This window comes from Merops nubicus, unplaced genomic scaffold (genome assembly GCF_000691845.1).
Source record: "Merops nubicus isolate BGI_N331 unplaced genomic scaffold, ASM69184v1 scaffold29396, whole genome shotgun sequence".
Taxonomy (NCBI): domain Eukaryota; kingdom Metazoa; phylum Chordata; class Aves; order Coraciiformes; family Meropidae; genus Merops; species Merops nubicus.
Genome location: NW_008613390.1, coordinates 19271 through 42103, shown reverse-complemented (window position 1 = coordinate 42103; position 22833 = coordinate 19271). Strand labels below are relative to the sequence as shown.

The following is a 22833-nucleotide window of genomic DNA, read 5'->3' as shown; positions in this document are numbered from 1 at the left end:
CAGGAATGCAAATGTAGAAATACAACTAGAACAGGATGTGGATTGGTAATATTGTTCTTTCTGTGGACCTAATTTAAGTCACTAGACCTTAGGAACTGTTCAGCTCTGGATTATTTAGGACTCTTAACAACTATAATTATTCTTTAAATTATTCTAACATGAAATTATTAATTTTCCCATTAAAATGAAGCATTCTGAAAAGCTGTACAAACACTTACCTGTGTGAGAGATTTGCACTGCACATACAGGTCTGACTTTCCTTACAGAATTGTGGTGGGTTGACCCTGGTCAGCAGCCAAACACCCACTCTTCCCCACTCTCCCTTGGGATGGGGAGAAAATAAAGGACAGGCAAAAAGACTCATGTATTGAGATAGTAACAGCTTAATAGGGTAAGGAAAAGCTGTGCGTGCAAGCAAAAGACAGTGAGTAACTTATTCATTGCCGTCCCATCAGGAGGAAGATGTTTGTCCACTTTCCTGGAAAGCAGGGTCTCGGCACATGTAACAGTTGCTTGGGAAGGCAAACACCATAACCACAAATGCTTCCCTGCCCCCCCACCAGCCCCTGCCTCCTTCCTCTGAGCTTTTACTGCTGAGCATGATCTCGTACTGTATAGAATATCCCTCTGGTCAGTTGGGATAGCTGTCCTGCCTGTGTCCTCTCCCAGCCTTTTGCCCATCCCCTAGCCTGCTGGCTTTCGCAAGAGGCAGTTGGGAAGAAAGCCTTAGTGCTGTGCAAACATTGTTCAGCAATAGCCAAAACATTGCTGTGTTATCAGCACAGTTTTAGCCACAGCTGCAAAGCACAGCACCCTACAGGCTGTGATGAAGTTAACTCCATCCCAGCCAGATCTAGTACAAATTTCTCCCCTTGTTCCACATCATATGCAGCATTCTTAGGTTCCACAATATCTGATACATCTAAGTACCCTCTGACCATTCCATTGCATCTGTTTCTTACTCCCAAAACACCCCTTCTACTCTCTCCAGAGCTCTCTATCTCTCTTGAACTGGGGATCCCAGAACTGGACACAGTACTCCAGGTGTGGCTCACCAGTGTTAAGTAGAGGTGGAGGATAACCTCCCTCAACCTGCTGCAACGTTCCTCTTAATGCAGCCTGGGATACCACTAAACTTCTTTGCCACAGGCTCCTGTTGCTGACTCATGGTCAACTTAATGTCCACCAGGACCCCCAGGTCCTTTTCTGCCAAGCTGCTTTCCAGCTGGTCAGCCTCCAGCATATACTGGTGCCTGAGGTTGTTCTTCCCCAAGTGCAGGACTTAGCACTTCCTGTTGTTCAACTTCATGAGGGTTCCTATCAGCCTAGATCTTCAGCCTGTCAGGGTCCATCTGGATGGCAGCACAACCCTCTGTTCTATCAGCTACTCCTACTATTTTGTGTTATCAGTAAACTTGCTGAGGCTTGTTACTGGCCCCTCACTAGACTTTGTGCCGCTGATCATTATCCTCTGGGCCCAGCTATTCAGCCAGTTTTCAAATATATATGGGACTACACAAGTCTTCCCGATCACTCCTCATCTTTCCAACGGATGGACCAGCTGACAGATGGAGGCAGGGAGTCTCTGTTGCCCCCTTGCAGTTGCTGCAGCAACCTTTGGAGCTTCATGTCCTTCCATATCCCATGGCAACAGGGATCCTTCAAGAGGCTGGACAGCATAGACAGTTCTTCAGTCTTCTCTTTGCCTACAGTGCCTACACCAAAGGCCCACTACTACTCTGGTCCTTGAAGTATGCTTCTTGTGCCTCTCTTGAGAGACAATCAGGCTATCTAATAGCCTGCTGCTGCCAAAACAAAACAAAACAAAACAAACAAACAAACAAAACCCCAAACAAAAATCCAAAACAAACCACACCAAAAAAAAAAAAAGAATGAAAAACCCCAAACTGGTCTCATTTCCCTGCAGCCCACTCCCAGCTCTCCATCCCCATGCATCTTTCTCCCTAAGCAAACAGTGCTGTGCAGGTTGAGCAAATCTTCTGAAGGAAGTAGAAATACAGTGACTGAACTGAAACAGGTTTTCAGTCACGAGCAAAGGATGCACATCAACAGAAAGCAATAATATTTTTGCAAAGTTTTCCATGTTCTGAAGGAAAGGGCTTATTATGGTTTAAAAATACTATACAGAAGTTAGGAAAGACAGAGAGGGAAATTTTTTAAAAGGTGACTATTGTAGTCTCTTTCTTTTAAAAAAAAAATATATATATAATTTGTACTTCTAGGAAAAACTGAATGAGCAGCTGGAAGAACAGCGGCAAGAGCAAGCTCTTCAAAGGTACCGTTGTGAAGCTGATGAGCTTGACCACTGGCTACTGAGTACCCGAGCAACACTGGACACTGCTCTGGTTACTACTGAGGAACCTATGGACATGGAAGCACAGCTGGTGGACTGTCAGGTAAAATTACCAGTCCTGTAATGTTTAGATGAACAGAATGGACATATCTTTATCTGAATGAAGAGACAAATATGGAGCATTAATGTTAAGCCCATTATTGAGTGGGGTGAGCCAGCATATTAGTAGGGAAGAAGTTTTTGAGTTCTTTAGCATCTCATATATGCTCAGGTAGCTTCACCAGTGATTTGTAAGATAAAATATGGCCTGGTTTTGTTTCTTCTTAAAGGGTGCAAACAGTGCTTTAGAGCGCACATTTAAACATAGCAGCAGGAAAATGAGGTATCCTGACCGCGAGACCATTTGAAGCTGTACAATTTTTGGAGGGCATTTTGTTGTGCTTTGAAGGCTTTGTATTTGCTTCACTTACTGGTTTTTGTTCTGCTAAAGCTAGAGTTGTTGAACAGCTCACTTGGTAGGTATTAAAACACCTGTAGTATGCTTTCCTACTCCTTCTTTTCCAGCACTCCCCGTGGTGACTGGAATAGTGTTGTGTTCAGGAGTAAACCTTGCCCACGTTCAAATGTAAAGTATAATCATCAGTAGTTACTACTTTTATGAGTGTAATATTAATCAACCCAGAATACCAAAACAACTGAGGAAAACATTTTGCTGCAATAGGAGTAATTGCATACACTTTCATTAACAAGACTTGGATCAATCATAACATCCAAGTTCTCCAATTAGTGGGAGATTTCAATTTTTAGATGAGAGTTTAGAACTTACAATTAAATTTACAAGTTAGACAAGAGACAGATGGGCAAAAGATCCTTTTCCATACTAAAGGATGAGGATCTTGGTATTTTAGGGTAAGTACAAGTTAAGTTTCATGTAAGTCTGATAAAATTAAACATCTAGTTAAATTTCCACTGACATTACTTCTTTTTCAGCCTGCTCAGTTGCAAGTGTTCTTTCATCATTCATCCTTGAGAGCTGTTTGTTGTATATAGATAAACCTGCAAACTTATACAAAGCAGTATTTTTTAATTATAATCTGTAGGAAACTCAAAAAGAACAGTAAACATTATGGAAAAGTGAATACTGCTGTTCTTTTGCTGATTCTTAAAATCATGATACCGTAGGTGTTATATAAAGTCCTGTATTTTTTCCACTTTATTTAGAGACTATCTTATCCTGCACATATTCCTTCAGAAGTATTGCAAGTTTATACCTCATGACTGCTATGGAAACAAAACCATTTGATGTCAGACTAGGTTTTTGAGCAAGAATTGCGTGAGCTATGAGTTTTGAAAATTAAAATATGCAGTATGTCTGCAAGACATGAATGGTTAATGGAATGTCAGGAAAGTAGCTTTTGAGAATAAACATGCCAGAGATTTGCCACTTTAAGTCTCTCTTTAGACTAAAGAGGATTATACAGAAATCCTTAAGTCCATCATGCACCAATCAGAAAGAGCAAATAGTGAGAGGACAAGCTTATCAACGGCAGCCAGAGCAACACATAGGAGGAGGTAGGAAGCATTCCACTAAGTGTACCCGAAAGAAGAGGAAAGAAGTAACTCTAGCTGCATGCTCTGCTTCTTTTCATTATGGGTGTCAGTCTAGCATCTTAGCCACTCTTATAATTAATGTGCAAATAAAGAGCATCTCCTCTGCAACAAATCCTTTTTTTCAAATAACTTTTTAATTTCCTGTTTTGAGAAAGGTTGCAGACAGAAATGGCAAATGCAGACATTTGCAAGCATATTCCTAAGGACTCTGAAAGGGACTGGAAGGCAAAGCAGTGATAATCTGATTTGCCCTTAGTTTGGTGACGGGTGAGGTAGGCCACAGGTCGTCTTGCCAGAAAACGTGACAGATGCTGGAAAATGTATGAATTTGGTTCTTTGTTCTTGCTGCTGCAGAACATGCTGGTTGAAATAGAGCAGAAGGTGGTAGCCTTGTCAGAGTTGTCTGTGCACAACGAGAACTTGCTTATGGAAGGGAAGGCTCACACCAAGGACGAGGCAGAACAGCTGGCTGTGAAGCTCAGGACGCTGAAGGGCAGCCTTCTGGAGCTGCAGAGGGTGCTCCACGACAAACAGATCAACATTCGGGTAAGTGGCTCTTTCTAACTGGCTTCATGATGGGCAGGAGATCAGTGAATTTCACAGCAGTTTTATGCAACTGAGAAAAGGAATAAAAGTATTTTACTGGTTTAGTTTGGGCTATTCATCTTGAGTTAGTAAATAGAATTACACTCCAAAATAAAGAACTGGCTAGCAAGCTTTAGCTTATCATATTCAAGTTAACAGCACCACTTCATGGTGAAACTATCCTAACCTCACTATTTTCACTGAAAGGGCAATAATAAAGTAGATAGATTGTTAGCTTGGTCTGCATATAGTCTGTTCCTGTTCCAAGACCCTTTAGACTGCATGTGCTTTGCAGCAGGATCCCTCCACCAACAAAAGACCAATCCTAAATACGTGCTTCCCTCCACACAGCATGCACAATGCAATGAGCAGATAACATCATGATAACGAAACATTTGTAAAAGTGAGTAATACTTGGAGACATCATTACACCACAGAAAATATTATATAAACAAAGTTACATTTATCCTCAGTCTTGTTCTGGTCCTAGTAGCATTTGTCTGTTATTGCAACCAGTTCCTTTTATTTAACAGGTATTTTTGGTCATTCTTTAGGTTAAACTAGCACATGGAGAGATGAATACACACAAGAAACCCAACTATGTAATGTGACTGACTGGTTTTGAATTTGCTTGCCCTGCTGTGACTCTCTCCCTCTTTTTCTTTTACTTCTTTTCTGGGCTTTGCTGTGCAAACTAAACATGATAAGCTTCAAAGATTTCTAGCTTGTAATGCAGATTAAAGTCTACTGAGAGGTTAGCTTGAGAAGTCACTTGATGTGCTAAGAACTATTTTTAGTCCAAAGCAACTGGATAACTATAAAACATAACATGCTTTAAAAAAATCCCCCAGAAAACCAAACTCAAACTAACAAACACACACACAAAAAGGAACTAAAAACCCCAGGTATTTATTCCTATTACCTCTAACTTGAAGTAATCTGAACATTTTTCTTGCATATTAAACCTCATGATTAGGCAAATGAGAAGTGTTATTGTCTAGGCATATAATACTATTTTCTGATGTATTACTTGTGAAGTAAAAAGGCATCACAGATTTGTTTGATTAATTTTAAAATATACATACTGTATTTTAAATACTGCATTAAAAATACAATGGTGTAATTTACTTAAACTTTTAAAATACAGTTTTGGATGCTTTTCTAATATAAAAAATAACAAATGATTTCTAGATGTAGAGTATGAAACATTTAAGATGCTACCGATGTTCAAGACAAGTTTATTTAGGAATTGCAAGCCTTTTTTGGACTTATTTATAGATAGTGGAAAAAGCAGATATAGGCATTATAACATCTTCAAATTTTCACTGGGCATTTTTTTTTTTTTTCAAATGAGGAATTCTATAATGTCTTTTCCAAACAATTGGGCATAAAATATTTCTTATGGACTGAGGCTCCAAGCATCAGCAGCCCAGAAATGCACTAATTCTTTTCCACTGCTATTATTAACCCGGAGAAACATTATATGCTAACAGCATTGTTGCTCATACATGCAAGAAACTCAGACTTATATCACTAGACGTATTGTTAACTTTGTAATGGCTTAGAGGAGTAGAGTGGCCTGCACCCAGGAAAAGAAGTACCCATCCAAGCTGCAGTAAGATCAAGAGCATTGTGAAAACTTAGCTATATTGTCCTTTAAAGCAATATTTCATTATATCTGTTAGTCCTGTGGCACAATAGGTTTTAGAAGCCAGTGAGGTTCTGTGATTTTCTCACAGCAACTTGAGGTTTCCTTCTAATTTTAATTAATTAGTGTCACTAATGATATGGAAAAAGTAATTTGGAGACTAAATCCTTTATTCATTAAATAAAGCACTAATCAGAAACCTGCTGGATCAAGACAGTTTCAGAGTACATTGATTCAAATTTGACTTTTTCAAGCACTTTGGACGATGTACAAAACATTGTCTTATTACTGTTATATACTAAATTCTGTCACTTAGAATCAATAAAAATAAATTGTCAAAGAGGTAGAATGTAATTTGCAGTAAAAAACCCAGTGTTTTGTTATTTTTTATCCCTCTGTGTGTGGGAGGGACATCAGTTCCACAAGAAAATTGTGGCTGATACAAGTTTGTACAATGCTGAACTCACTGAAAGATCAATTTTACCACTATTTTCTTCATGGATTTTCCAATTGTTTTTGTGCAGGACTGGGTAGTCCCTAAGACCAGCAGCTTCAAGCATTTATTTCCCTGGCTATTTAAAGTAAACCTAATACAATTCCTTCAGATAGAATTCAAATGAAAATGCAAGTGTATTTTTTCAAACTTATATTCTGAGGTTTGAGAGTGGTAAAATCTGCGTCACAAATAATTTTGATCTAAAAAGTATACATGATGCCATATTTGCAAAACCTCATTGCATCCAAAAATGCCAAAATCCCTTTTACACTCTGCTATTGCAGGAACTGTGAGACTACTATTTATTTTTCTAACTCCAAAATTCTTAACCCTCTTCCCAGAGAAGACTCAAAATCAATCAGTCTGCCCAAATGCAATGATACCATTGTCTAAAGGAAGTTACAAGTTGAACAACTATTGTACCTGGAGCATATAAATTGAGGCAGTGGTTTTGGTTTGGGGTTTTTTGGTTGGTTGGTTGGTTGGTTGGTTTTTTTTACAGTTCACACAAAATTGTTTTTTTCTTATTTTTAAAAGAAAAAAAACCAACAACATTTTATACCCTCTTTTCCCTCACATAATATTTTCTTTGCCTAATCTGATATCGTATAATGACACTGTTCACACTTCAACCATGTCAGTTTTTTCTAGAAACTTGGTACAAAGTATAACAGTTTGCCTGCGAACTGAATCCTCAGTGAAACAAAGCAATGTCATACAGCAAGGGCTAATGGTTCTTTCCACCTCTAGATACCTGCTTGCTTGTTGTGCTCTTCTTACATTTTATATCCTCTAACACTAACCAGTTGTTTCAATTCCAGTATATTCAATCTTCCTCCAAAACTGGAATCTTACACCTAACTTCTACTGTTTAACAAAACTGCTGTTTCAGTGCTTAGTGCTAGGGACACTGGTGGCAGAGGTCCATCCCAATTGCTAGTATAAGGACCACCAGGTGAGGCAAGAAGGGTTTCCTCAGCCACCTTTGGCTCTGCTAGTTCCTGCCCAATTTGAGACAAAGGCTCTGTGGAAGGTGCAAGGTGCTTTTGTTTTGGAGAGCCTGCTGTAATGCCTGAATCATTTGTTGCTCTTTATTAAAATAAGCACTGAATCATGAGCAAAATATGAATCCCAAAAAAATGGAAAAGAGACCCCACCTGGAGTACTGCATCCAGTTCTGGAGCCCCCAGTACAAGAGGGAAGTGAACCTGCTGGAGCGTGTCCAGAGAAGGGCCACGAGAATGATCCGAGGGCTGGAGCAGCTCTCCTGTGAGGACAGACTGAGAGAGTTGGGGCTGTTCAGTCTGGAGAGGAGAAGCCTCCGAGGTGACCTTATTGTGGTCTCTTTCAGTATCTTAGGGGGGCCTACAAGAAAGCTGGAGAGGGACTTTTTAGGATGTCGAGTAACAACAGAACTAAAGGGAATGGGGCAAAGCTGGAAGTGGGCAGATTCAGGCTGGATGTGAGGAAGAAGTTCTTCACCATGAGAGTGGTGAGACCCTGGAATGGGTTGCCCAGGGAGGTGGTTGAGGCCCCATCCCTGGGGGTCTTTAAGGCCAGGCTGGATGAGGCTCTGGGCAGCCTGATCTAGTGGGAGGTGTCCCTGCTCATGGCAGAGGGGTTGGAACTGGGTGATCCTTGTGGTCCCTTCCAACCCTGACAGATTCTGATCTGTTTTAGCAGAGGACTTTGGAGCCCTGGTGGCTCGGTGGTTGGACTTGATGATCTTAGAGGTCCCTTCCAACCTAAAGGATTCTATGATTCTATGAATAGAGACAAAATGGGAGAGGAATTAAGCCATAGCTTTAGCTCTTGAAGCTCTTTTAAAAAAAAAAAAAAAAAAAAAAAAGGCAAACTGTACAGTCATCATGTGCTTGCAAGTAATATTAAGTAAATCCAGAGGTGTGTAGTAGGCAGACCTACAAGTCTGTCTTTAACATTAGACTTATTACGTTCAAATCCCTACATTTGAATACGTTGCCTGCTAAAATAACTTAAATTTACAGTCACCTCGGATTTCAGAAGTCAAGACATTGTTAAAGCAGTTTTTGGAACTGCTAAGGCATTGGCTCTTTTTTCCTTTGCTTACACAGAAAGCCTGTCTAATCACTCACGTGGGAAAAACATACTGATAGAAGTCATTTGCTGTTCTATTATAGCATTCTGAGGTTTGGTCTCTTTTTTTTTTACTGTTCATATCTTATAATCTGTTGTTAACTGACTGTGTTTCTGACAACCATGGATAGAGTTATACTTATTGATAAATTGACCAGAATGACAACTGGCATTCTCTCACTTTTAATTAGAGAAAAAATAGTTTTAATTAGAATACAAACCTGGCAGAAACAACCCATTGATTTCCTGCATTGCCAGTTAAAACTGCACCCTCTATTTCAGATCACTGATGGTATTTTTAGAAGCAGAACAGTCTTCAGAAACACATCAGTCCACAGTCTCTGATCTCAGGTGTCTGATTCTGCTAAGTGCAGCGGTGTGTGTTTATTTTTACATTTTTAGAGTTGTTTTCTTGTTAATAACCAATGACGAATAGAAGTCACTGCTTGCTTCAGAATTTGTGTGAGCCAGCAGCTTGAGAGGAGGCACTACATGTGGTTTTGAGTTGATGAGCTGGACCTGCCAGGCCTCTAGCAATATATGAGATTTTGTATAATCTTTATTTCTTTCTTATAAAGCAGGGATCATTACAAGAAAAGGAGGAGAGCGATTTGGACTTTGTTTCTTCACAGAGCCCCAGTGTCCAAGAATGGCTGGCACAAGCAAGAACCACTCGCTCACAGCAGCAGCAGAGCACCCTGCAGCAACAGAAAGTTGGTGGTTTGCAATTTTTTACATTCACCTTTACACTATGCTTAATGCTGTAGCTAAGCCATTCCCGTTAATATTTCCACTGAAATCTTAATTTTTTACACTGTTTCTTAGTGCTCTTATAATGATGCATCTGAGCTCATTATTTTATGTCTGTAACAGCCAGGCAGACTAAACTTCCTGAGTGACCCTGATCAACTCAACTACTCCTGTACTGTCACTTTCCATTAGTAGAATTAAATAGAATCAGCCCTTAAAGTTACTCCAGGGAGTTAATGATATTTGCTGAAAATAGTAATCAACTTTGTCTTTAAGAAACAGTGATACATTACCAGGTATATTGTGTCGCATGATATACAGACATCCCCACTGGGTTAGGTTCCAGAAACTGCACTGCATTAGTCAATTAGTTCAACATGTACTCAGTAGTTCAATATGTACCTAAATTTTCTGTGTCCCAAGGTGGAGATTTTGCACTGCTTTTAATGTTCAAGCAAGCCACATCAGAAATAGCACAGCTATCTCTGCAAGACAGTTGTGCAGTGCAGATATTTACCTCCAAGGCAAAAATAATCTGTCTGAGGTTTGTTTTGGGTTTTGTAACTTGTTATGCTAGGAGCTGGAACAAGAGCTAGAAGAGCAGAAGAATCTGCTTCGGTCAGTAGCATGCCGTGGAGAAGAAATCCTAACACAGCAAAGTGCCCCAGAAGGCTTGGGTATAAGGTGTGCTTTCACATTTTCTTCTGCAAAGTAGATTTCTATCTCTGTGCTGTGTCATCCTTATGTTTACACCTCTCTTCTGCATATAATGCTCCAATTCTTCTATTATCATGATTATACAGCACCTGGGATACTGGAATCCTGATTTGTATTTTAGGGCTCTGATAACATAGTCATACAAACTCTTTTGTGCTAATAGATGACCTTCAGCATTTAGAAATTTCTTTAATTCTTATTATCAAGCATCACACTAGTATGATTCCAAACTAGTAATTTTGGATGTAACTCCAAAATCATTAGTAACTCCAAATTCATTATAAGAGCAATGACTCTGTTGCTATGGCTTTATTGGTATGTGAATCATAGCTGATCTCTAAAACATTGTTGTCTGCCATTGTAACCAGATCTTCCCAGATGAGATGCTCACTGCTTAATTTTATTTTTTGTGAAGTTAGTAAATCTTTTTCTTTTTGAAGACGTGTATTTTGAATTTCATCTTTGATCTATATTTTCTTGCATACTTGTCCATTTGGAGAGTAAGTAGATGTCTTTAAAAGCATTGGCTCTGACAGGGAGAGACTTTTGCCCTAGAGAAGGCAGAAGTTGTACTCAATAAGTTCTTTTCCTCGACATTTGTGTTAATTCAGTATGGTCTTTTTATTATCATGGCAGAAAGTACTTATCTCCTTCTGTTTGAAACTTCCTTCTGTCACATGAAGTTATAGTATAGAAAGAAAAAAAAATCAAACAGAAAATTATGAACTTAATTCACTGTTTATTAAAGTACACTCGTATGTTTGTTCTGCATTAAAATATCAGATTGTATCTGTCACTTTGAGAAATGAGGTGATTTAGGAGTCAGATAATTTTTTTTTTATTTCATTCTTTGAAGTAAAGCTTGTTTAAAGGTTACATTTCAGTGTAGAATATATTCAGTCTGTTCGTTTGTTTTTTTTTTTTTAATTAATATGAGCACTTTCAACTCTAAACCCTTTCTTAGAAAGTATATTTTATGCCATCAAGAAAGGATTTCTTGCTGTTGCAAACCATCCTTTGTCTTACTATCTGAGAAAAAAAAAAAAAGGCAAGGAAAAGCTTTAAAAAACAGCACTTAATTTAAATGTAGAATTTCCTGACTGAAAGAGGAAATAAACACCTTAAACCTTACTAGTTTTGTACTTGTTAAATCATTATATATCATCCCATTCAGTGAGAAGCCCAATATGCTGTCTGAGGAATTAGGCTTGGAAGCTGAGAAGCCATCACCTGAAGGACAGATGAAGGTGAAATGGGAAAGCATGAACCAGGAATTCAATACCAAGCAGAGACTGCTTCAGAAAGCTTTGGAACAAGAACAGCTGGTAGCTATTTCTAATTTCTCTTTGCATTTCCTCTATAAAACCAGTTGTCACAACATGAGATACAGTACATGCATAACAGATGCCTTAAGGTGAAGTAGTTAATGCAAAGAATATGAAACCATTTATTTTTGTGACATCTTTAAAAACTATTACATATTTGCACTAGCACTGCTCTTCTTCAAAGTGATTTGAACTGCACTGCTATTCAGGTGAATAAACCAGAAAGGAAGAAAGGGCTTGGATAGAATTTTGATCTACTTATCTAACTCAGGATAATTCTGTAACTAATCATCCCTCTGGAATTGACCAGTACACTGGTGACATTCGATTCTTGATCTTAGTGGGTATGTGACACACAAGTGATTTCAGCCACAGAATTTTTTACTGAAAGAGACAATGATTAATCCACTAAACTGACAACAATCCAAGACCTATATTAACATACATCCTCCATTTCACTGTTAATAGACCTAGGCCCACTATTCTTTATATATATATATATTTTGGCTTCCACAGTTTTAAATATTTTATATTCATTGAATAGTAATTAATTGGGTTTTTGGTTAAAACAAGTCATTGCTAATTCTGGCCACAAGTATTTTTCCTACACTTCTAGTGAACGTCATGTTGAGAAATTTTTAATTCAAGATATTCATGTCACAGAACAGTATGGGAAGTCCATGAGCATTATTTGTTGATACCCGCTGTCAGCAGTAGAACCTGTATAGCTGAATTTTGTGCCCTATATATAGTAGAAGCATCCTAATTAGTACTTCTCTCTCAGCAGCTTTACAGCAGACCAAACAGACTGATATCTGGAATACCTTTGTATAAGGAGGAAGGACAGGATGAAGATAAATCTGCAGTGTCACCAGTGTTGGTTGAATTGAACCAGGCCTTTAAGGATGCGTCACCTGAGGTAGCATTTCCATTGTCTTTATACCTCTTCTCAAGCAGAACCACATTTACAATGAAAACTCCTCTAGCTCCCACCTGGAAATCCAGCCCTTTCCCAAATTGTAGAGGTTAGAAGAAGTATCTTGTCTTTCTGCTGTGGACTTCTCTGATTTCTTTTCCTCAGGCTGGACGAGTGGAGGAGAGCCTGCATCTCGAACAGAAGCTGTATGATGGTGTCGCAGCCACCTCCTTGTGGCTGGATGGTGTGGAAGAACAGGTCTTTGTTGCTACGGCTCTGGTGCCAGAGGAAGAAACAGAAACATACCTCTGCAAGCAAGAGGTAAAGAATCTGTGAATAGGACTTTCTTTAAATTGCCAATAGGGTTCCATATTATGTAGTGTTTAGAAAGAAAATATTAGAACCCTGGATAAGTGACATGTTGCTTTCCTAATCTCTGTGTAATTGCAGTATTCTGCTACTGGTGGAATTAATGTTATTGACTGTAGAGAACATTGCAGAAAGCAGCAGTTGACCCAAATTTTGCCTAGTCAGAAGAGAATTATAGAACTTTTCTTCTGTTTAACATCTTTGCTAAGTGTTGGCAAACATTACAATGCTGAAAGTGAAATAAAGTGAAAGAGAGGGTGGAATGCTTTGGGATATATAAACAGTACAAATTGATCAACATGAAATGGGTGGGGAGGAAAAGGGGAGAGGGGACTGGGGGGAGAGAGATGCAATAGGACAAGGGGTAATGGTTTTAAACTGAAGGAGGATAGATTCAGGTTAGATATAAGGAGGAGTTTTTGTACAGTGAGGGTGGTGAAACATTGGCACAGGTTGCCCAGCGAGATGGCAGATGCTTCATCTACAGAAACATTCAGGGTCAGGTTGAACGGGGCTCTGAGCAACCTGATCTAGTTAAAGATGTCCCTGCTCATTGCAGAGGGCTTGGACTAGATGGTATTTAAAGGTATATTGCAACCTAAACCATTCTACGATTCTATATCATTTTGTTTCAGCATTTGTTTTCCACAGAGCAGTCTGGGGTCATTTTGTCAGAGATACCGTAGCTGCATAACTTTGTCTAGTGTGTGTATATTAACAATGTAAAAAAGTCACTGTGTCACTGCAAAATTGGCAATGATTATGGCAATATGTTTGCCTGCTTTCAAGAATGTCTGATTGTCACTTTGTTTTGTTTTCTACAAAATCAGTCTCTTGCCAAGGAAATCAAAGACATAACGGAAGAAATGGATAAGAACAAGAATTTATTTGCTCAGCTGTTTCCTGAGAATGGTGATAACAGGGATATTATAGATGACACTTTGGATTGTCTCCTGAGAAGATTGACCTTACTGGAGTCAGTAGTAAATCAGAGATGCCAACAGATGAAAGGACGGCTCCAGCAAATCGTGACTTTCAAGGTATGATGCGCGTCTGAAGGAATTAACACGGGTACATGTCAAATGGGGATGTAGAAGATGTGATTCTCAAAGCAATGAGGATTTTTGGTAACATATCAAAAGAACAAGGTTGTCACAGGTTTTTACTGAAAAATCAGACTTCTTCCTAAGCTATGCAAAACTTGGCACCCAAATCATGATCCGAAATTTGAAGTGTCTGATAGAGGCCTTCTGCAACTTGTGCAGTTGTTGTGATCATTCATCCCATATTTTCTTACCCTGCTGGCATTGCATAAAAGAAAATTGTTGACTCCTGGTCTCAAAGGAGAAAAAGTGACTTTAGAGTTTCACTCTGTACATTTAACAATTTTATAAGTGATCACCGCTTTTATCAGCAGATGTAGGGTAGAAAACATAATACTGAATCCTACCTTTCTGATCATCTTTAACCTATTCCATTACTCCATAAGAGCTTGTGTCTCCAGCTCCCTGTATTGAGCAAAGCAGAAAAAATGATATAATGAAATATGCACTTCTAGAAATCTGAGTTCAGATTTATAAACTAAAGTTTAAAAATTTCTGAATTTCTAAACTAAACTAAAGCATTTTTAAAATTGAGTTCAGAAATGCTTTCAGATCTTACTTGGTCTTTACCTTCTCTCCTATTATTATCATATAAAGCCACGAGTATGGTTTAGTTTTACTGAAAAAAACATAAATTACAACAACAAAAAAAAATAGGAAATAGCTTCCTGGTGTCTTTAGATTAGGACTGTCATTTAATAGATTGTTACTGCAGGATTTCTTTCTAAATTCCATGACCTTTCCTCTGTAGTAGATAGGAGAAAAAAAATTTAAAAAAAAATTAAAAAAAAACATTTTTCAGTGAAAGGCCTTCCTTTGCTAAGAAAGCAGACAAGTTGATTAGAATCCTGGTTTTAGAATCCATTATTGTTATACCAGAGATATTTAGTATTTAAAAGAATTACTGCATAAAAAAAAATAAATCAGTAATCCACCTCTTATTTAATGCTGAAAGTCTTGGAAAAATGTGTTGATAATTTTCTTTTGTGATGAATGCAAGTGGAAAAAAGTAATTTTTGATTGTAGTTTACCAAATATTTTAGGTAATATTTACATTTCTGGTCTGATAAGGTACTCTAAAAGTGTCATGTGCAGTTAACTCAAGAATGTTTTGAAGCCTTGCTTACTACTAGGTTACATTTGTTCAAGTTTGTAATGAAAAAAACTTGCCTTAAAAAGTTAAAGATATCTTGTTTACAAGTGTGTGTGGTTGAATAAACTAGACAAGAATGCCATGTTCTTGTTAAATGAAGCTCATGACCCTTGTTAATTTTCACTGGACGGCAAAAGCAGAAGTGTGTTCACAGGTTGTTTTGAATAGGAGTTTAGTTTTTAGCTCATATATATCCAGTAACGGGTTTTTGCCAATGTTAAATATTTTGCATTGGCTAATTGTGATGTTTCAAATTTTGAATAGACTTTACATCTTAAGGCAGACATTGTAACATTGTAACACACTAAACTTTTTGGAACATAAAATATTTTTCAGTTGTTTTGTGCTGTGATTTGCTATAATTTGTTGTTGTTGTTGTCTCCTATAGAATGATCTGAAGCTCCTATTTACATCAGTGGCTGATAACAAATACTTAGTTCTACAGAAACTAGCAGAGGCAGTCGAGAGACCAGAAACAGAACAAATGGAGGTATTACCAAATGTCTAGTAGTTGGGGAGGGGGGAAGAGGTAAAGTTTCTATTTGAAGTAAATGTATTCTAGAGGACAGTTGCTTTTATTGGAGAGCATACGTGTTCACATAAAGTATATGAAAATGATTGCTTCCAAGAGTGTACTACACATTTTTATTTAAAAAAAAGGCAAACAAGAAAACAAACAGCACAAACTGTCTTTATTATCTCCCCAGCTGATCTAATTATCCATACATTGGGCAGTATTTGAAAGAAAGAAAACTTCAAGAACCCAAGAAAGTCTAAATTCTTTGGCTATTACATTTAATTAAAAATGTAAGGTAGTTTCTTCTGCAGTGGTTTATAGTAATATCTTGGCTGTTATTTATTTTAATTTTAGGCAATAATCCTTTTTTCTTTATAAGGAATTACCTGATGAATAATTAATTATCAATATAACAAAATATTTCCTGTTTCCTTTTTTCTGTTTTGTCAATGAGAAAAGTAAAAGATGTATGCTAAGGTCTACTTTCTACAAATGTTTTTTGTTGCCCAAGAGCTACTGATGTCTGGTGACTGAAAGGAGGAAACTTATCCTTCAGCTAAACATATATACTGGGCTTAATATACCAATAATCAAATTCTGAAGGAATTTTAAGTCTCCTGTAGGAGTAAGAGAGCTGGCACTCCTTGTCTTTCTTTTCTTTCTTCCGTGATGCAAAAGTTTGGTCAAAATTTACCTGCTGTATGATTAATTTAAGTACCAAATGGGGAAAAAAGATGATTACAAAAGCAACTGAATTGATTTGTTTCTGAATACCTGTCTGACTTGATAAAAATTTAAATTTAAAGGTGTCGCTCTTTGTTCAAAATCTGACTGAGGAATAGAAATAAAGCCCTTAATCTGCTAGGTAGCTTAGCTTGCATGAAGTCTAAGTTTAGTGACTGTATTGTGCATACTCTGCATTACTGAGAGTCAGGAGTGCTACTCATATAGTTTAAGCATATTTGTAATGCAGTTTTCAAGAAAGGACCTTAACAAAGGATTTCAACTACAGGAGTCTACCTTGTGCTTTTAATTTTGTTATAGTTGTAATCTGTTTTAGTGGAGAATCCTAGGCTGGAAGACCAAGGAGAGCTTGTAGCTTCCATTGAATCAGCAGACTGAGGGACTTAATACTTCAAGCAGAAAACAGAAAATATTACCATATAGCTAAGTGATGTAATTTTCAAATACAGGTCATTCGGCAGGCAGAGGAAGGTTTGAAGGAACTAGATGCTGAAATCAATGAATTAAAGAAGCGTGTAGACAAGCTACAGATTGACCAATCTTCTGTGCAAGAGCTGTCTAAGATCCAGGTATGGTTTGTAAGTTCCATCATAGGCCTGTCTAGTCATATCAAATGTATTAGTATGGTCCTTTTATTGCTCATAAGGCACTTTATGGAAGAGTACTTAAGCATCACAGTGTGTATAAAAGATTATTTTCTCTGTGATTCATCTAGTTTTTCTCCGTTTGCATTTTCAAGTTTTCTAACATCTCTATTGTTAGCAACACAAATCATAAAGTCAAACAAAACTGTTTCCTTTCAGCTCTTGTTGAGTCCTTGTTCAAATAAAGTTAAGCCTGTGAATGTAAATGCTGAAGGTTGATCCCTGTTCTCACTGATGTCTCACAATGTGGGGTTTAGTTCTCACTCACATCTGTCATTTAAAAAAAAAAAAGGAGAGAGAAGAGGGGTGAAAGGGAAAAGATACTTAAGTGTGACATGACACTGTAAATGTTCTGCTTTTACTAGAACACCTCTCATATTCCTGCATACTTCCAGTTAGTTTTGGTTTTGAACACACATAAGTAGCAGGGCTCTATCTTAAGGCTCTCTAATGTAGATACATGTGGACAATTGATCCAGAACTTGCATAAGGCTGTTGAAACTCCTTTGTGAGCATTTTGGTGCTGAGGCAGGGGAATGCTTAAGGAAATGTCAAAGAGAAGGTTTAGAACTGAAATTTACTCTTTATGACGTAATAAATTGGAAGCAAAGAAAACAGCTGACACTGGACCATAAACTTATAAAATTATTAAACTTAGATATTCCTCTCCTCTTGATTTCAGTTTTTAGAGAAGCCATCCTTTTGCCTTTTTGACAGTTGTGCTTCTCACATTTTCCTCTTTAAAACTAGGAAAGCCAGCTGCAGTCTGAGAGGAGGTACTTTGCTGTAGCACAGGCTGGTCATAGGGATACTGGTTCATTAGTTTCTGGATGTCTTGTCTTGGTCAAAAGAATGGGCTTGCCCTCAAAATCAGACGTATGTTCTGAGAATACAATTCTTGAAACTAAAATGAGAAAGTAATCCTGTTCAGGTGAAGAAAATCGTCTGTAGGTGAAGAAAATTGTCTGTAGGTTATTCTCAATTTTTTGTCTGAGATATACAAAATGAGTAATAGCACATGGGAACTGTTGAGACTCTTCCTTTGGGCTCATCTTGTAATTTGGCAGTATGGGCACACTGTGAAATACAAACTGCACTATATTTTAGTGTTCTGTATAAAATATATTGCTATTTTACATCTGTTCTTTTTTTTTTTTTTTTTTTTTATACTACAAGTGGTATGCATCTTGCTTGCTACCAGTAAGCTACTGGGGTAGGAAGAAGGAGAAGGAAACAAATTTGACTTTGAGACGCCTGTAGTCTGTAGCCATAATGGAGTACATCCAACCCTCTGTTATAAGCAAAATGTAAACAGCATCTGCAGTGTCCGGTAGCCACACAGTAATCTCTGGTTTGATGACTTAGAGCCAAATCACCCTGCTTTGCTACTTAATACAAACCTTTGGGATTCTGCTTTGTTCCCAGATGCATAAACTTGAAAAATTTGCAGGTCTGGCTTCTTTTTTCTCTTTAAATGGCAAGTTGTTAATTTATCAATGAAGTCCGTATATCTGCACAGTCTTTTTGAGCTGGGAATAGATGTTATTCTGCTAGTATTCACAGAGGAATACAGGAACAGCAAGATTGCTTCTCAAAGACATGCATAAGGTGCAAAATACCATTGCTGCTCTTTTCCTCCAAGGACAAGTATGATGAGCTGATGATGATCGTTGCATCCAGACGGAGTGACCTGAACCAGAATCTGGCTCTTAAGAGGCAGTATGAACGGGCTTTGCAGGACCTGGCAGACCTGGTAGAAACAGGTCAGGAGAAGATGGCTGGTGACCAGAAAATGATTGTGGCTTCTAAGGAAGAGGTTCAAACACTACTTGACAAACATAAGGTAAGAAACTGTGGTGGATTTCAAGATTAATCATGATTGTCATCCTGTACACAGCAAACGGCTAACCTTCTGTTTGTAAAGGTACAGGAGCTTTTCAGAATGGTGGGCCAGTGTTAAAAGTAGGATATATTAAAACTTACTGTATTTTAAATTGGAATCGATTAAGTGTTCTGACTGAGTGACTTTCAAATGCTCTGTTGAAGATGAATCCAGGTAGATTGTATTTTCTTCCTTATTGTAAGTTCCTATTCTTGTCCAGTCTTCCTACATAGCAATTTCATCCACCACTCCATTTTTTTTCCAAGAGAAAATTACTTTTGCTAGCAGCATCCACAAAATATAACAAGACTTTTACACACTTTTTTTATTAGGCAGATTGTTTTGGTGGTGTATATCTGATTTAAGCTACTGTTATTATTGGAATGAGAGTTGGGAAGGAGTTTGCCTGGAAAGGATGACCTCTTTCTTTCTTTAAAAAGGCCATTGTCCTTTTTAAGTTGTGGGTTGGATTTTGTGATATGTTGGTGGAGTTTAAAGTTTACCTTATTCTGTGTCTATAGATACTTGATTGTACTGCTCTTGTCTTAAACTGTTGCTTTAGTGGTATTGAACTGAGTAACCATTGCACTTTCTCTTTTCTGTTCCCACTTTACCCTCTCACACTCAAATTTTCTCAGGAGTATTTTCAGGGATTGGAGTCTCACATGATCCTGACGGAAACACTCTTTAGAAAGATGAGTAGCTTTGCCCTTTTGAAGGAAACTCGGTCGCATTCAGAGCTAATGACACAAGCTTCAGCTGTATTAAAGCTGGCTCATAAACGAGGTGTGGAGCTGGAATACATTCTAGAGGTGAGAATGTCTGTGGTCTTTTCTGCACCACCACAGTGATAAACCACAAAGATATTCTATAACGTTTATTTCCTGTGCTTGGACAGAATTGATGGACATCAGACCCTTTTGCCATACACACAAGGAACGGATAGACTATGTGTAATTTTTGCTGTCTAACTTGTGACCTTCAGGTGACACAAGTTGTGTCCCTCTAAACTTAAAAAGGCTACTTAGCTTTAGCTGACAGAGACATCATGACAGCTTTATCCTTGTGTTCTAACCAAAAGTTGAGCTTGACACAGAGATCATGACTTATAGGCTCCCTGGATATTTGTACTGTTATTTCTATACATTTATGAACATGCATCTACAGGATTTCAAATCAAGAAAACAAGTAATAAAAATCCTAGATACTCAGATTAAATGTTCACCATATTACAGTATTCACCACATTATAATTTGTGCTTGCAGACCTGGATGCATCTGGATGAAGATTACCAGGAACTTACCAGGCAGCTGGAGTCTGTTGAGGGTAACATTCCCACTGTTGGTTTGGTAGAAGAGACAGAGGACAGGCTTGCAGACCGGATTACACTTTTTCAGGTTGGTACTTTTCAGACATTCTTTATGGAGGAATTTTATGAAAGAGGCCTCTGAAGGTCATCTTGTCCAACCTTGCTCTCAAAGCAGGACAGTTACCATGGGCTGAATCAGTAAAGGCTTTAGAAACAAAATGGAAATTTTGGAGACTCAGATGATGGAGATCCCACATCCAAGCTGGGGGCCAATTGCAGTGCTGCACCACCTCCTATTGTAAAGATTTTCTATAATGCTCAGTCTAAACCTTCAACTTTCAGCTTGTTACTGTTGTCATTTTTATATCATATGGCACTCCTGAGGAGCACGTACCTCTATCATCTTTTTAATTCTACTCCAAATAGTTGTAGACCTTTGTTGGACTGACCCTTAGATGCCTGTTTGTGCTATTTTTCTAAAATAAGCACACCTCCATCAGCCTCTTTTCAAAGGACATGTGCTCTAGGTCCCTAAATATCTTAATAACTCTATGCCAGACTCTTACTACTTCCTTCTTCTTGAACTAGGTGGGAGGTGGGGACAGAGCAGAATCATATGCACTAGATGTGGCCTCATCAGCACCATGTAGATGAGAATAATAAAGTAACTCAACTCAGTTGTTCACAGTCCTAGGTAGGCCAATTCTGTGCCTTGCCTTGTTGATGTATTGGTTATGGAACATGCTAGGTAAAGTACACAGGCCATTGCCTTCCTAGCCTGTGCTGAGAAACAGGGTTAGCCTGCCCAAGGTGCAGAATTTGCACTTCTTGAGCCTTCTAAGGTTTCTACTGCCTCCATCCTCAAGCTTATCAAAGTATCTCTGGACTATATGTGACATGTTTTGTCTCAACCACTCTCCCTAATTTAGTAGTGAACCACAAATTTACTGAGGGAGAGCTCTCTGTCGTCATCCATGTTATTACTGAAGATGGTGAAGATGTTTGGATGCAAGTATCAACATTCTCTGGAATAGTCAGTCCATCACAGTCTGCCAGGCAGACATCAAGCCTTTGATCCCTTACGTTTGAGACTGGTCATGCAGCTAGTTTTCAAACCCTGTAACAGTTCACTTATCCAGCCTGCATTCTCTCTTCTTCCAGAGGAGGGTCCTGTGAGAGACAGTGTCAAAGGCTGTCCTAAAGCCAGTCTCATCCACAGAGACAGTAATTTTGTCTTAAAAGGTTGCCAAGTTAGTGAATCCCAGCAGAATTTCTGATGACCGTTTGGTCCTCTGTCCTTGAAAATGGATTCTAAGAGGATGTGCTCCATGATTTTTCCCAAGTTGCCTTCCTCCTCAAATGCAACAAGAGCTAGTAGTTTAAATGCAGGTTTTCTACCACACTCTTTTTTTTCATTTCTTAAAATTAGCATTGTGGTGTAATGTTTTGTCTTTGTCTCATTATGCACCAGACACTTTGGTTGGGGTGGTTTTTTTTGTTGTTGTTGTTTCCTTGTTTTGACAGAAAAGATGTCTGCTAAATTTTTCTTGCAAATTGACTTCTCATCTACTCTGCATTTGTTATATGTATTGTTATTTTAGTAAACAGCTCTCTGCTTTTACAATGGTATGAGAACTTAATCAATCTATTGTGTGTGGATTTTGTTTTAGTTTTGTTTAATGGTAGGCATTGTATCTGTCTGTCCTGACCCTAAATGATTTTTCCTGTTTTGTTTCTCTTGTGAGTTGCATAAATTAGGTTATTCAGGTCCAGATTCTCAGACTCTGCAAAGGCATAATTTTAGTAGATGGTGGGGTTTTTTTGTGTTTTTTTTTTTCCCTCTCTCTGTGACAACACTAAGGTTAAAAATCTGACATTATTTTATGGTAATCTTAGCGTTTTTTTATGCTACTATCCAGGAGTTATAAATTTGTTTGTGTATATAAGTTATATGTAAGTATACACACAGACACCCATATATATTTTCATATAAAATTCTCTGAAGTTATTAGAGCTGTATGTGAGAAAGAAAAAGAGAAGAGCAATAGAAAGTTTATGTACTCACCATGAGAATGGTAGATTTGTAGATCAGATTAGTTTCAGTGGAACTGAAAAATAGGAATGCATGTACATTTCGTGCTCAAACTTTCTCAAATATACAGATGTTTTTAAAATCCACACTATGTGTGTAATGATAGTGGAAGTTAGCAGGTACATTTATCCACATATATATATTCTTTATCCATCCACAAGTCACCATTTAAAGGAAATCTGTCTCTGACTCAGGTTGTATTCAGAGTAACAATATTAACAGTCTTTAATTTTTCAATACCTTTTTTGCTTTATTTTGTTGTAACAGTTAGCTTCTCTGTTAAGTGATTGAGATGGGTGGGGTGATCTCTTTTGTAGCCATGGATAGCAGGAGGGTAGATGAGTAAAAAAAGGGTTAGATGACCAGAGAGCTGAAGATAAGCATTGGAAGGGCTGGAGTGTCCACTGTTAAAAACTTGAATTTTGAACCTTTAACTTTCATTGCAGTAGAGTTTTCAGCAAATGGTAGACTAAGTTCTGACATTTTAATCAGCTTCTCTCAGAAATGGTGTTGTCCCATTAAGGTTCTTTTGAAATTGTTCAA

At 38.0% G+C, this 22833-nt stretch overlaps 1 protein-coding gene across 1 annotated transcript in view; it reads left to right on the top strand.

Annotated features, from left to right (window-relative positions):
- LOC103774489 (nesprin-1-like) overlaps positions 1-22833 on the top strand; it is a gene marked incomplete at both ends in the record, with an annotated part of 62160 nt that overhangs the window by 22036 nt on the left and 17291 nt on the right. Inside the window, 14 exons of the mRNA XM_008941899.1 lie at positions 2244-2417; positions 4280-4471; positions 9351-9482; positions 10097-10203; positions 11411-11561; positions 12346-12480; positions 12643-12798; positions 13677-13886; positions 15491-15592; positions 16813-16932; positions 17758-17883; positions 18650-18850; positions 19528-19701; positions 20155-20286. Of these exons, the coding sequence (XP_008940147.1) occupies positions 2244-2417; positions 4280-4471; positions 9351-9482; positions 10097-10203; positions 11411-11561; positions 12346-12480; positions 12643-12798; positions 13677-13886; positions 15491-15592; positions 16813-16932; positions 17758-17883; positions 18650-18850; positions 19528-19701; positions 20155-20286 (2112 nt within the window). The remainder of the gene's footprint in view (positions 1-2243; positions 2418-4279; positions 4472-9350; positions 9483-10096; positions 10204-11410; positions 11562-12345; positions 12481-12642; positions 12799-13676; positions 13887-15490; positions 15593-16812; positions 16933-17757; positions 17884-18649; positions 18851-19527; positions 19702-20154; positions 20287-22833) is intronic.